Source organism: Pelmatolapia mariae, linkage group LG12, assembly GCF_036321145.2.
Source record: "Pelmatolapia mariae isolate MD_Pm_ZW linkage group LG12, Pm_UMD_F_2, whole genome shotgun sequence".
In the NCBI taxonomy this organism is placed as follows: Eukaryota; Metazoa; Chordata; class Actinopteri; order Cichliformes; family Cichlidae; genus Pelmatolapia; species Pelmatolapia mariae.
Window position 1 is genome coordinate 11,466,675 of NC_086237.1, and position 15,064 is coordinate 11,481,738.

General features: G+C 44.1%; 1 protein-coding gene across 2 annotated transcripts in view; it reads right to left on the bottom strand.

Annotated features, from left to right (window-relative positions):
• The window catches only part of kat6a (K(lysine) acetyltransferase 6A), a 35,003-nt gene extending 30,614 nt beyond the window's left edge, over positions 1-4,389 (bottom strand). The window contains exons 1-2 of one of the 2 annotated variants that reach the window (XM_063490544.1): positions 4,247-4,389; positions 1,333-2,802 (exon numbers count right to left, since the gene is read on the bottom strand). In XM_063490544.1, the coding sequence (XP_063346614.1) occupies positions 1,333-2,037 (705 nt within the window). In that variant the 5' untranslated portion in view covers positions 2,038-2,802; positions 4,247-4,389. Of the gene's footprint in view, positions 1-1,332; positions 2,803-3,754; positions 3,916-4,246 lie in introns of those variants that run through there. The other variant, XM_063490545.1, reaches the window with a different exon arrangement.
• Between the last annotated feature and the right edge of the window lie 10,675 nt (positions 4,390-15,064).

The window sequence follows — 15,064 nt, forward strand, 5'->3', positions numbered from 1 at the left end:
TTGCTTTTTTTTTTTTCGTCTTAACATGCAATAGAATGGGTTCAAGTCTGTGTGTATGTCTGTGTGTACAAATCTCTGGCCCTTAGAACTAGAGGTTAGCAGCAGGCTGCTCTCCCTGATCAGGTTACAAAAGTGGGTGTGTTCCCTCTCTCCTCTGTCGCCTGCATGTCTGCCTCTCCCTCGCCCTCTCTCCAACTCATTCTGTCTCCCTCAGTTTCTCCTCCCGCTACGTCTCTCCCTTTCTGGTTACAGGAGCCTGAAAGTTTGCGTCATCCAGGCCTCTCCCTCTGGCACCGCTACAGACCACCTCTCTCCTGCTCTCTTATTCTCTCACTTGTCTATGTTCCTTCCCTTGCCTCCTTTCTTTCTTTGTCCCATCTCCCGACAGCACCTGACAGGCAACAGCCCCACAGCTGGTCCACAGTCCCTGCAGGAGGCTGGATGCCATGTGACTCCCCCTTAACTTCTCATCCTGTGTTGCTAGCCCACCAGCCACTCACCTAGCATCACTCTGGTATTGCCCGCCTGGACCACATCACACGCCCACCCAGTGAACCAGTAAAAGCAAAGGCAGACTAGCCGACTTGCTCCAGCTTTCTAAGATGCATCTATTCTTTTTCTCCTCTGATGATAACACAAAGTCATACTTCAGTTTGAGGCAGAACGTTGGATCGTGCTTGCTCTCAAACCTGTTGCACTGTCACTCTGATACTGTTCAAATAACTCTGATACTATAACATTAAGCCACTCCTTTAGATGCCATTTGAAAACTCAAAAAGTGACACAAAGTGAAAGCTTACTACACTGTAGCAAAGTACAGGGTCGCAGGGGATGACAAATTTGGAGCAGCAGGGAAAATGCAGCACCAGTGTCTTAGGTAAAAGATCAGCAACAAGAATGTGTTGCTTTCACTTTCACAAATCATGCTCACTTGCCCTCTGTTGGTCCAAAAAGTTCACTGATAAACACATCAGACTTCTGGATTTCTTCCCACAACAATCTCAAATACGGTCGTCGTTGCAACAGCATATCTGCGATTTTAATCAGGACCTTCAGATGCCAACAGGCAACAGCGCTTCACACTCACTTATCACTAGAGATCAGTTCTATCTTGATCTCAAACAGGTCTGTAATCATTGACACTCATTTACAGGCCATATAACAAAAAAATCGAAATCATCCAAACACTCCACAACAAATCCATGTGACAAACCAACGCAGACATACAAAGCATAATAAACGTGGCTGTGTGTTTACTTTAAGTGTATTTTATTTTGATGTCCATGTCTGAGTATGCATGCATGCGGTTTTACATGTGTGCAGAGACTTTACCTTGTCTTTCTCGTGTGGCAGCAACCGGACCGGAGGCAGCGATTCCAGAGACACCGTGCCAGTCCCATCATCCTGGTTGCTGCTACGGCTGAGGAGCTGGAACAGTGGACCCTGTTTGGCCACGCGTCCGTGGGCCACGGCTCTTTTGAGGGCTACCCTCAGCTGCTGGTGGAAGAGGCCCGGCCCCATGGAGCCGCTACCCGACAGGTACGCCGCCACATCAGCCTGACACTTGAGGAAGCGTTCGATGTTCTTTAAGCTGGAGCCACCCGGCTCGTGGAGCCCCTCCAGTGCCCGCTTAATTAATTTGTTCCAGTCGAGACCCGGTTTCTTCCCCGAATGCGAGTGAGAGCTGCTCCCTCCACTGCTGCTGCCACCACCTGCTCCTCCACCTCCGCCACCGGAGCTGCCGCCACCGCCTCCGCTGCCACTGGAGCTGCCAACACCTTTGGGCTTGGGCAGGGCCAAGCGCCCAGGGTTATCTGGGTCCTTGTAGGAGTTGAGACCTTTGTTGGTAACCTTGAGTATGGTACCATCCTTGACACTAAGCTCTAACTGCTCCAGAACTGTTTTGCGGTCCAGGCCATGGGACATAGAGACCGCATTGCAAATGCGCTCCTCTGATGGTCGCTGCTTCTGCTTCTTTACCTTCTTGATGGCCTCTAGAATCCATTGGGTGTACAATGGGTTTGCCAGTTTCACCATGGCTGCTGTCTGGGTGGGTGCAGAAGCACTGGGGCCTTACCGCAAGGACCACACACACAAAAAAGTAGAGACTGTAAGCCAAGGAAACACTTGGCCTGCGCCGTAGCGCCGCCGCCTCCTCCTCCCTTTTGCCCTCTACCAGCTTACTATCCCTTGTCCTGGGGTCGCACAGAGAGTCCCTCAGAAGCTGAGTATAAGCAGCACGAAAAGGAGCAGCTGATCATAGCACAACCCCCCTGAGCCAACCCTCCACCTGGTGAAAATCTGGTCCACCCACCACCCACTTCCAGCCAGGTGAAGATCCCTGGCAAGAGGCAGGGGGAGCAGAAGAAGCTTCAGATCTATTACCAACTTATACTCCCACAGTACCCAAGGTTGGGCAGGGCAGATTTTGGTTTGGCTTTTCACAAAATGTAGGCGTTTCCTGTTTAGACGGCCCCCCGGAAAAAACAAAAAAAAAACAAAAACAAGGACTGCCAATAACAGCAGTCTCCTCTGCTCAGACTCTCCGGGACATGAAAATCGTGTTTCAGTGATAAACGCGAGGACAATTGCACAAAGGTTTCTGATAATTATATCACTCCAGAAGATTGTGAGTTTTCCTCTCCATCCACGTCTCCTTATTTTCGCTTGTTCACGTTTGCTCCCTTTCGCTCTTCCAGCAGTCTGAGCTTCTCAGCTCTGGGACGGAACAGATATCTCACCACAGGGAGCAGCCAGGACCGATCACCTTCATGCCTATTGCACTTCAGTAGCTGATGAAAACTGTAGGAGGGGGAAAAATAAAAAACACAGACACAAAGAAAGAGGTTATAGCACATCGCTGCAAAGATGGGGCACCTAATTTTACAATTTTAGAGAACAACAAATCAGAGTGAGATACAGATGACACAAGAAGGTTCATCTTTTCAAAACAACCCAGGCACATCATCCAGTGGCATTCATATAAACAAAGCCATACCTTCCTTCTGAATCACTATATTACTCCGTATACTAGACACGAAACTGGTAAAAAAAAAATAATAATAATCATAATAGTAATAATATTTATTATCCCTAGCCAACTTCCCAGATTTCTGTTTTTAAATAAACCACCATGGGATTGTACCACTAAACAACTATCACTAAGAAACACACAGCCAGTGACAAGACCAGAACTTCTAAAAATGAAAAAACATTAAGAACCGTACTCATACCTCACGCAACTGTTTAAAAACTGTGTGTTACAAACATTGTAAACAATCCCATCCTCAAAAGTGCACTACAGAGTTGACAGCTTGGCTAGCTGGGTTGCTAACGTAAACATGTTACAGTCAAAGCACAGAGTTGTTAGCAAACATTAGCCGCGAGGCTAGCTAATAATCAAAGCCAGATTAACAGTCGCATGGCCAAACCGTTTCCTGTCGTTCTGTTTACTCACATATTATGTCAGGCTGCCAAGTATCTGACAACAAGCCTTCCCGCTTACTGCTGTTGTGTAGCAAGCTAACGTGAGAAGCTAGCCAACAAGCTAGCGTTACGATCTCTGTTACTAACGTTACTCGCTAACCTGAAACGTAAACAGCGTGAAACGGGAGGGTAGCCAGCGCTCCAGCACAGAAGAGCGAGAGAAAAACCAAACATTTCCGCATGGACCTGAGATTTCCGACAATACAAAGCATCACACCACAGCAAACACTGCGAATATTCTCCCCCTGAATGTCACTCAGATACTAACGTGAGATCGCGGCCTTGTATGAGGCACAATGCAACTTGCAGACGGCCATCTCGGCTAGCGGGCAAGTGCAATATTTAAGATGGTCTTAGCGGGTGGTTCTGCAGCAGTGCTTGTTCCGCGGCCTAGCTCTCAATCTTCGGCATGGGCGAGCAGGCTCTGCCCGCGTAGACTCATCCCTACCAGCGGTCCGCACCTCGCTGACTTCCTCCCTCCGCTAACCGCCCTCCCACGTAACGCTACAGCCTGCGGTGCCGTGAAGACAAGGCCGCTAAAACGGAGTAAAGCTAGGCCTCTGTTCGCCCCCCTCCCTCCCTCCATACCCCCCACCCACATCCGCGATCACCATCCCCTCCGTACCCCTCTCCCCTTCTACCTCTCGCGGTTCCCCAGAAAGCCAGAGATGGTCCGGTTCTGGTTTCGGAGGGAAGCTCGGGCAAAGCGGACCGCGGAGAAAATCTCGTATCCTCCCATCCGGCTTCCGCTGCTACTCACCGGAATTTGGTGTCGAGCCGCCGAGGAGAAGGTGCCAAAACCGTGCGAAACGAAGACAACAACAAGCCCAAAAAATGCAGCCAGAGACCAGGGGCTCTAGAGCCGACGCCATCTTTGAGTGAAACAGGAGCACGGCTGGTGGGGGAGGGGGGAAGACTGAACAGTCAGGCAGGGCCCAGGGACCGTCTGCATGGTGCGAGGCGAAGATCCAGGGGAAGGAGCAAAAAAAAAAAAAAGGCGCGGGGGCGGCGGCGGCGGCGTGCTGTTGCTATGAGAGGGGTGTGGATATTGCTTGAGCACATGAAATGGAAGAAAGGGACAGATGGTGGTGGTTGTGTTGGAGGAGGGAAAAAAAATAAAAAGAGAGGATAGGTGTTCACGCATTCTCTGCTGTACTACAGCTACACAGGAGGAGATTCAAGGGAGCGTCTGTATTTTGCCTGGCAGTTGTAAAAAAAAAGAAAAAAATCAAAGCCAATGAGCGTGTCTTAACGTTAGAGGGTATTTAAAGATCAAAGTGAGACACTCCTCCACATTGCAGTCTATTGTGGAAGCTGTGTGTGTTTTAAACTGAAGATGGAAATTGAGCCAGATTTTTTTTCTCCCCCCAGAGGTGATCAGATGTTGCCGTGTGGAGCTATCTGGAGTATTACAGTACATGATAAAGCATGTTATTATCTGCCTGTGCAGTGTAGTCTTAGCGATGCATCGCTCATCAGACTGTGAAACACAGAATTATCTCTCCAGCAAAGGAAGCGGTTAATGTAAAGTGTCTGCGGCCATCCCACTTTGTTACGTTTGATTAAATGACACACCGAGTCTAACACCTTTATTTTATATCCACGTTTGGCCAAAGGAGGGCTTGTGCAGCTCTCAGAGTCACATCAATTATGGCATCTGGTGACAGGTGGAAGCAACTTTGTCTAAAGGTATCGCTCTCGGTGCGCTCGAATCCGCACTGTGCTTGATTTTAAACTGAAATTGCAATGAATGTGTGCGAGTCATGGGTGTTTAAACTTATAGTATGTAGCAGAAAACGGCAGGAGAGAGAGACTACTAATCATGTAATAATTTCTAAATGCGCCACGGGGAAGTTTGAACAATCTAAGCAGAACCCTTTCCTTATTCATAAGAAAATCAGTCAGTAGATGAAATCGGATTTTTGCTGCTTCAATTTCACGACCATCATGACACGGGAGGGTACTTGTGTTTGAAATCTGGCAGCAGTCTAATGCCGAGAGCTCCCTGGGTGGAAATTAAATTATCTGCAGCTTTGTGTAAAATAATGTGTACAGCAGTCCTCGGAGACAGTGTCTTATAGGGGAGCAATTAGACCTGATGTTTTCCCATGTTAGAGGTGTCCTGCGAGAGAGCGAACCCCCAGCAGTGCAGCGGTGCTCAAATAAAACCCAGTAAGGTCACATTTTACTGGCTGTTTTCCCCGCACTCCTTCAGGGACAAATAAATCACCAACTAATTGTAATTAACAGTAGCGTTATTGCAAAGATAAATAGTGTGATGCGTTAACACATGAGCTGTTATTAGCACGTGCCTCCTGAGGACTCACATTATATTACTGTGTACAGTAGGCCAGCTAACAGATGGACAATACTCAGGAGGAGCCTGCACTGCATCTATCGTTCCCGGCCATGAATAAATAATGTTGTGTACCATGATCCACAGCAGAGGCCATGTTCACCAACACACAGCAACAGGAAAAAAGTAATCAGGGTGGGGCACGGAGTGGAGGAGTAGGGAGCCACTCCATTGTAATTTTGGTAAGATCATAATTGATTCAGTTACATAAACTGAGCTGAAGAGTTTTACCTATTTTATAACTGTCATCTGGGGGAAGTGGAGGAGTACGGGCCGGGACATTTAAAGGATCTAAAACTGTATTTACACACATTTTTACTGGAGTATACTCATCTATATTAGATTAGTAGTGGATTAACCAGCTAACAGACAAGAAGTAGGACAGAAAATTATTGCAAATTAACTTAGATAATTAATTAAACGCAGTGTTTAAAGTGGACCTATTATGCCTTACCCTACAGTGTATTATTGTAAGGTCTTTACCTGACAATATAAAGCGCCTTGAGGCAACTGTTGTTGTGATTGGTGCTATATAAATAAAATTGAATTGAGTTGATGGTGGCCCTGAGAGCTCAAATGCACTGCAACTTCAGAAAACTCCAGCAAACACTGAAAATGCTGCAAAAGCACACAAAACAGTACGGAAGCTGAATAGGAAAAAAATGATTAAAAAAAAGAAAGAAGAAGAAGAAGAAAGAAATAGAAACAAAAAACACAACAGAAATAGGAGAAAAAAACTCAAGAGACATACAGACAGAGCGGAAATGTTTTTGGGGAGACATTAACGTGACGGAACAGCTGATAAAGTGACCTAAAACCAAAACATGTAAAAAAAATTGCACTGAGACACGCTTAAAATCAGCTGAGGATTCTTCAGTGTTGTGAGGGAGAAAAAGATGCAAGTAAATATTTTTTTTAAAATACACATTTCACGTAATACTGTAGACACTTTATTAACGTGTTGCTAACTGCTATTGGTTGTTCACTGTTAGCTTGTCACTTCTGCTCTCGTGTTTGCTGATGTTTTTTCCATCTCTTTCTGTTTTGTTTTATTCAACTTCTGTTGTGTTTTGTGTGCTTTTTATCTAGCATTTAGCATAGCATTTATCTTTTTGCTGGTGTTTTTTTTTTTTTTTTAATTGGAGTACGTTTGACCTCTCACGGCCACCGTACTGTGTGCCAAAAGCTCTGAGTTCAGACAGTTTTTTCTACTCTTAAATCTTTGTGACGTTGATAAGCGTGGATGTCCTTATATGGTCATGTTTTCTGTGATCACAGAAGCCTCTGCATGCTATCGCTTGTCCACAAAGAGTAGCCATTCAGAAGAAAGCTGGAATGAGGAATATTTTGAACTGCAGATCATGCAAAGGTACTTTGATAAAGTACGAGATAAAAATATAGAATGTAAGATCTCCCATTTAATCTAGGAGCCAACAACTTCCACAAGTGAGCATCTGGGGTTGTCTGGGACAAAGTCACTGCTTCCCATCTAGAAAGGGTTTTTCACACAAGCCCCATAAAAGCAGCATTTCAGGATCGTGGTTATCTATTCATGCATTGTGGAGTTTTATCTGGTGTTTGTGGATGCAGCAACCGTCATCTCTATAGTGGACATTTGGCACTGTGTAGCAGCTTTTGCTCCGACCAGCAAATGGATGTTGTAGTATGACACCCTTGGCTCGTTTTCCATCTTTGGTGCAGAAAAGGAGGCCAGTAATCCTTAGCTTCCTTTCATCCCCCTAATCCCTCCCTTAAAAAAAAATTCTATTCTCCGAGCATCCACCTGCTAGCGAGGCCTGAGCCCCCAGCAAGCCGAACCAGTGTCCACCTGCCCCCTGCAACCCTCCCCTTCCCTCTCCTCTCTCTCTCTCACACACACATACACACACAGAGAAACGTGCACATCTCCTCCACCTGATGCACAGCAGCACCTTCTGCTCTGAATGCCTGCTGTCGGGCCTGCTGGCTCTTTGCTCTGCTTCACTTCTTCCTGCCTCTGGTTTAAAAGCTGGACATTTGCCAAGCCAAATAAACCGACGGCATCCCCGTGGTTATAAAAAAAAGAAACTAGTGGTACAGCTACAGCGCTTGTTTTATTGCTGCTGCCGCTGTTTTTGTTATCAGATTTTGAACTGTGTGTCGTCCACGCAGCCTGTCAGTATTTTTTTTCTTTTATTTGAAATATTCTTGCAGTTACATGTCAGAACCATTATGGAGAAATCCAATTAAAATAGTTTCTCTGATTAAAAGCCTGTTTAGTTTGGGTAAATAAGGATGTTTACATATCGAGTCCAGCTTGAATTACATTTTTTCCAACTAATCAAGGCCTCTTGATGTGTAAGTATTAAAAAGTCATGGAAAAGTCAGGTGTGTTTAAGGCAAATGAATGAAACCAACAAACCTGGACATTATCAAACGATGGCTTGAGTTAGTTGCTCACTCTTCTCTCTCGTCCCTGTGCTCGTGCCTTTTACTGTATATAATAAAAAATTTGAATGTGGATTGTGGCGTTAAGCAGCAGTCAGTCTGTGCCACCATCCGAGCAGGCTGCATTTATGAGTTCCTGTTTTTCGGGTGATGACTGGAGTGCTGTGCTCAGATAGCCGGCCAGTGTCCAGGACCACTTTTTTTTTTTTGTCTGTGTGAAACTAGCAAAAGCTTCCTGCTGTGGCTGGCTGGTTGCCAAGTCCCCAGACCCCAGTGCAACCATTTCACCCCCCCACCCAAAGTCCAATTCCAAACCCCTCCCATCCTGAAAAGAAGTGAAACATACAACGGAAATTTCCAGGGCCGGTACGCCCAAGAGCGTGCCCCCACCCGTCCAACTAACCCCCACCAACATCGCCACCCAGCCCAAAACCCCTCCTCTTTCCTCCTGCCCTCCCCCTTTTCCCCTGCTTTCTCCCTTGAATCCAAAGGCTTGGAGAGCAGCTGGAAGGTGAAGTACAGCTTGTGAGCGCTGAGCTTAAAGTTAAGCCAGACACCCACCCCCCAACCCCCCTAACTCCAACTCTCGCTGTCTGAAATCTCCCACAAACCCCATCTCCTTCACTCAAACTCAGAAGTGCCCGAGAGTGCCGAAAAGTACACTTGTATGTCAGACATAAGCAGCAGAGAGACAGGGAGGAAAATGTAGAGGACTACGCTGTTTGACAAATCAATTGTCCTGCTGTGGTTAACTGTCGTTTTAAGTGCATGTAGATGTGAGGAACGGGCTTCTGACAAGGCCATTAACATGCACAAATAGCTCTCACTTTACCACTGTTAAATAGAGCAGAGGAGGATCCAGTCACGATAGCAGTTTCTTACTTTTAGAGGCAGGAGTCAAAAGCCAAAGTCAAAACTTTTCTTGAAGCTGTTTTTCAGACAGGGGAGACAGTGCTGACTTCATCAAGGTGTGTCATAAAGAATCTCAAGCGAGACAACTGACAAGCAAGTGACAAAATATGATTATTAAAACCAGCACAGTCTCAAAAACAGAGTCAAACTTTCAAATATCTCACACTCAGTGGAATAAAAATGTAGTTTGGGTTAGTTTGTGGTTCATCAGAAGACAAGATAAACTTTTTTTATGTGCTGAAAATTGCTTTGCAGGATATTCCAAATGCAAAAAGGAAGTCTATTTAAATATTGTAGATGAATCTTGAGAGGCTGTCACGTGAAATTCCTTTTTCTGTCATCTAGCAAATATGATATCAGATAACGGCAGGATTGTTTGTGTTTGGTCTTGTATGCTGGAAAGCTGGAAAGCATCTTATGCAGGCTAAAAATGTGTGTGGGTTGAAGTAGAACCAGGGTCACATAAAACTGAAACTGAAGTACTTATTAGGGGAAAAACAGAAGCATAGACTGTATTTAAAAGATGAATGTATGGTTTGCTGTGACAGACCACCAACACCTCTCACGCAGGAGCAACTTTTCAATCAAGAAGGAGCCCGGCCACAAGAATGGCAAACCTTTAGTGTTCGTTTTATTCCAAGTTGGGATTGCAGATACCAAAATAACCACAGCTTAATAGTAAGATCTGAAAAATAGTAGTTCAACTCAAGTGTTTATTGCATGTACAGTACATTCTGACTGCTTTTGCAACAAGAGGAGTCACCCTCCCTGCTGGCCATTAGTAAGACTGCAGGTTTAAAACACTTAGACCCCAAAGCCCTGTCCATCTTTTACATACAGCTTTTGAAAAATAAAAATAAATGGACTAAGAGCAGACTTACTTATTATCGGAGATCATCTAGGCCTAAAGACTCTGGTTTGTTAATGGGCCATTTCAACATTTCGGGAAACACACTGTTCACTTGGGAACACTGATGTGTGTGTTGTTTATACGATGCTACTATCAGCAGACGACTGAAAACAGAGGCAAACAGTTACCACTGCCTTAGCCAATCAAAAAACAGCTCACTATTTAAAAGACTATGTGTTGCTTTTGCAAAAAACAAAACAGAATCTAAAAGTAAAAGAAAGCTTCTGAGAATCCTGGAAATATTCAAGCATGTAACCATCTACCACAAGCTGTGGCTTCATCCTGAACACATGTGATAAATGTAATGTTTTGGAAACATAACAATATTTCTGCAAGTGTCAAAACTTCTCTTTTAAAAGGCTTTGCTCATTTTCCATTTCAGGGTTTTCAAGCTTACTCCTTTTTGTATTTTTTGACTTCTATTCAACCCCAGTGTTGTTGTTGTTTTGTTTTTTTTTGTTGTTTTATTTTCCATCCTGATTACATCTCTGGTAACATGAGCCATTGTGTTGCTTTATTATACCCTAATGCTCTGGATGGCAGTACGGCAGCCTAATTCTCAGACTTTGGCAAACAGAAAAACCCCAACACGGCACACAGGTCTCGACAGCAAAGCAAATAGAAATCTGTGTAAATGCAATCAAAAGGCAATAAAAGTGGAAACGGTGAAGATCGGAACAAAGATAATTAAAAGATGGGTGATAGCGCCGGTCCAGCCTTTTAGTGTCTGTTTGTTCGAGAGGTTTTTATGACAGCATCAAAGCCATTTCTTCCTAGGAGAGAAGTTCATTTGTAACTAAATAACTGCACCACAGAGGGTTTCTCCGCTTGCACACAACAAAAAGAAATGATATCACATGATGCCATGTTTGGCCATTTGGTATCCAGACCTCCCACATTATAGGCTCCTTCCCAAGTCGGAGCCACAGTGTTTGCAGAGCAAGATGCACCACAGACAACAATACAGCCTCCAGGACTCTCACACGCACATGCATTCCTGTGGGTCTGATGGTGGTGATGGTGGTGGTGGTGGTGGGGGGGGGTCTAACCTCAGGAGCTCAGCAGGCTTTGTCTACTTCTCCCCCACCTCCACTTTTTCCTTCTTTTTTGATCGTTTGCTTGCACAACAAGCTTTTTCTCACACCGGAACATGAAGAGCCTTTTCAATCAATTTCATTAAGAGCCAGGGCTGAGATTTATGTCAAAAGGCATACGTTGGTTAATGGGCGAGTGAACGCTAATGATGTGTGATTTCTTGATTTAATCAATGCAGTATATATTGCCACTCTCAGATTACTGCACGGTAATGGAAGCAAGAAAAAAAGAAGAAGAAGAAGACTACATTCCCATGAATGATGAGCCCTCCACAGTAGTACTAAATTGCATTACAGAGGCAGTAGTGATCTGTGTTGTCATTATGTAAACTGCAGTGAATCAGTTAGTCATTCAATACAGTCCCTAATTGAATAATTAGATTCCTCTCTGTGTAAAGCTATGCATGTTTGTCTCCCCCCTGTGCTAGCAACAAGCAACAGATGGAGCATGTTATGTAATCATATCAATGTAAATGAAAGTCACAGATTATCCTGAGAGACGTATAATAACGTGGCGTGCTTATACTCATCGTGCTGGAGCTGATAAATACTCTGAGTCCTTCTGGATGGCGGTATCTAACGCAGGTGACAGTGACAGAGGGCTTGCTGTGTTTTTCATATGGAGAGAGACAGCAGTGGAGAGTGATGATAATATCGTGTCTAATCCATCCAGGTTTTTCCACATACACGTTTCCTGCCTGCAGTATCTGCAGCGACAGAGCAGCGTGCAAACTCGTGTTGAACAGGTTTTCGGGATACTTAATATGGGATGCGTTTCAAGTGGCTTTTCGGAGTTCAGAGGCTCTTGGCTTTGTTATAGATTGTTGCATGCAGACTGCAAAACTGGACTCTTCCAGTGTATATTCTTATTGATGGCCAGCAGGGGGCGACTCGTCTGATTTAAAAAAAGAAGTCAGATTGCATAGAAGCGTATTGGTGTGAATGGTAAGTAGCTAGACCCAACATTTAGTCCATGATTGCATCGGCAAATACTGAAACATCACAATGGGACTTTTCATAGCAGTGGCTTATGTCATGATGGCTACATGGAGTCTATGATACTGTTATGCTAAGGCCCTGTAGATGACAAGGAGAATAACGATTGAATGACAACGATTAAACTTTATTAGTCTGGACCAGTCAATCCACTGTCACATTTCTTTTAATTTAGTTTTATTACAATTTATTGCAAATTAGATAGACTGCCTTCGATCCTCTCATGTTTCAACTTGTGCTGACAGTGGAATATTTCAATAACTTGAGGATAGATGGCCATGAAATTTGGGTTGGACAGCTTAGAATTAATCAAACATTTTTTTAATGTCACTACTTTTTCATCATGTGGCATCACTAAATGAAGGTGTCCGTGCTAATTAGTGGATAGGTACTTCTGAAGTTCTTGTAACTTTTGAAGGAAAACACTGTATTTCTATGTGTCTTCACTGCAGGAACTAGGGACCAAACCTCCTACGTCATTTTGTGCTTTTTTTTTTTAAGCTTCTACTTCAGTGTAGATATGTGCGGTTATTGGTCAAGATGGAAGTGAATGTGGATTGCTGCAGCACCAGCAACCCACTAAAAATAATCCATGAAAACATGAAAAAACCTTTATCACGACTCAAAAAAAGGACGGTTATGGTTGTCGCTATTTGGCAGCATAGAAGGTGCTGATATACAGTTGTGGTCAAAATTGTCCATCCGCTCATCATGGACTTAAGTTTCATGGTCATTTTTTAAAATGATTTCTCTGAACTTTTCTTTTTCCAGGGTGGAATGATTGTACATTATACATATTTACTGACTTAAAAAAAAAAAGAACTGGGTTCATGAGTTTGAATTTAGTTTTAATGTTCTCTAATCCAGTCAGGGTCAAAAGCATGCACAAAGGCTAAGATACAAAAATATTTAAATACACCTCCACTAATATTTGGTTAAATGTCCCTTAGCAAGTTGCACAACACCACATGCTTGTGGTAGCCACCAACAAGCTTCTGGCATAATTCTGCCTGGATATTTGACCACTCTTCATTTAGATCTGTTGGTTTCCTGCACAGACCTGGATTTTAACCATAGTTAATAGATTTTTAATGGGTTTGAAGTTGAGTAAGGTGATGAAAATTGGGTTTTATTGACATACAGTCATCTCCAGATTGTCTCTTTGAGGACAGCTGCCTGATGATAATACCATGTATGTGTTTAATGCATGTCTGAATAACCATTCATGTGCTTCATGTAACACTATGACAGATCAGTGACTTGTGGCACTGGAGCTCCACTGAGTGGTGACACAAACCCGGTTGCCCGCTCCCACACTGTTTCTGAGAAACAGGACAACAGAAGAAGAAAGAAGAAAGTAAGTTTTGACACAACCATTGCAGGTTCAAGTCACAAACAGCCTGCACAGAGGCCGCCTGAGTGCTCCAGTTCTGGTGAGCTTCCTTCTTTGAGGTCATCGGTCCAGGCTACTGTTGTAGACAGTGCAGTGTGTTCTCCGAGGCAGCGAGTCCTCACCTGACCCCCAGAATCACAACACAGTATCCCCTTGTACTGCAGCGTGGCGCCTGGAAGTCATCACGGATACTGGCAACACACAGGGGGGCTCTGAGGTCATCGATAATGACTCCATTTACTTAACACTGACCTAAACACCTGCTCATTTATCACGGCTGACATGTGTCAGCCATGCCCATTTCTCACAGAGGAGCCAGCCACAGCAGATCTTGATCTGGGTCACCTCCTGCACTGAGAAGGGCTTTAGTGAGTAGATTAATACACAGAGGGGGCTAAGTGCAAATAGCTATACACACCGATCCTTGTACTATGACTTACATTTTGTTGTAAAATGCTGGACACTGCCAAAGTGTGAGCGTGGATGTTAGAAAGCCAAAAAACAAACAAACAAAAAAAAAAGAAATGGTTTTGAATGTGCTCTGTTAAGGAGTGAGGTTACATCTGAGCAGGCAATTTGTACACTAGTTATTTTAAGGTTTCCAAGCGTCTGCCACTGTGTGTTACAGCATGTGTAAAATTCTCCCTGAAAAACTGTTTTCCTGTTTTTTAAATGATTATATTTCAAAACACCTGTTGAAAAACACAGTCTGCTAAACACATCATGTCTTTGGATAGTGCTTTATAACATTTTATAATTTAAGGTATAATTTAATTTATTAGGTATAATTTAATTTATTAGGTATAATTTTCCTTACCTAATAACACTTCAAACATAGCTACAGTATAAAAAAAGAAAGACAGAAATAACTAATGATGTAGTGCTGTTGTGAGTTGTGGAACTTTCCAGAGATGTTCAGGTTCTGGTTCAAGTCAGGGGTCCATAGTGCTCTAGGGCAGGTTATCATCAAGGATGTCTCTGCTGCATTCATCTTTCCCTTGACCCTGACTAGTCTCTCAGTTCCTGCATCCCACAGCATGATGCTGCCACCACCATGCTTCACTGTAGCAGGCCAGGAGATGAGCGATGCCTTGTTTCCGCAGATCCGATGCTTGGCATTCAGGCCAAGCATCTCGATTAAGCCCACTCTACCCCATTAGCTCAGAAGAGTCTAGAGACTCTAGGAAGAGTCCTGGTGGCTTCAAACCTCTTCTATTTGCAGATGATGGAGACCACTGTGCTCACTGGGACCCTCAATTATGCAGAAACTTTTCCTGTACCCTTCCTCAAATCCGTGCCTTGATACAATCCTGTCTCATAGGTCTACAGACAGTTCCTTGGACTTCAGAGCTTGGTTTGTGTTCTGACATACACCGTTAACGATGGGCCCTTATGTAGACAGTTGTGTGCTTATTGGGCTCACATCCAGTCAACTGAATTTACCACAGGTGGACTTCACTTAAGTAGCAGAAACATCTGATAGATGATCA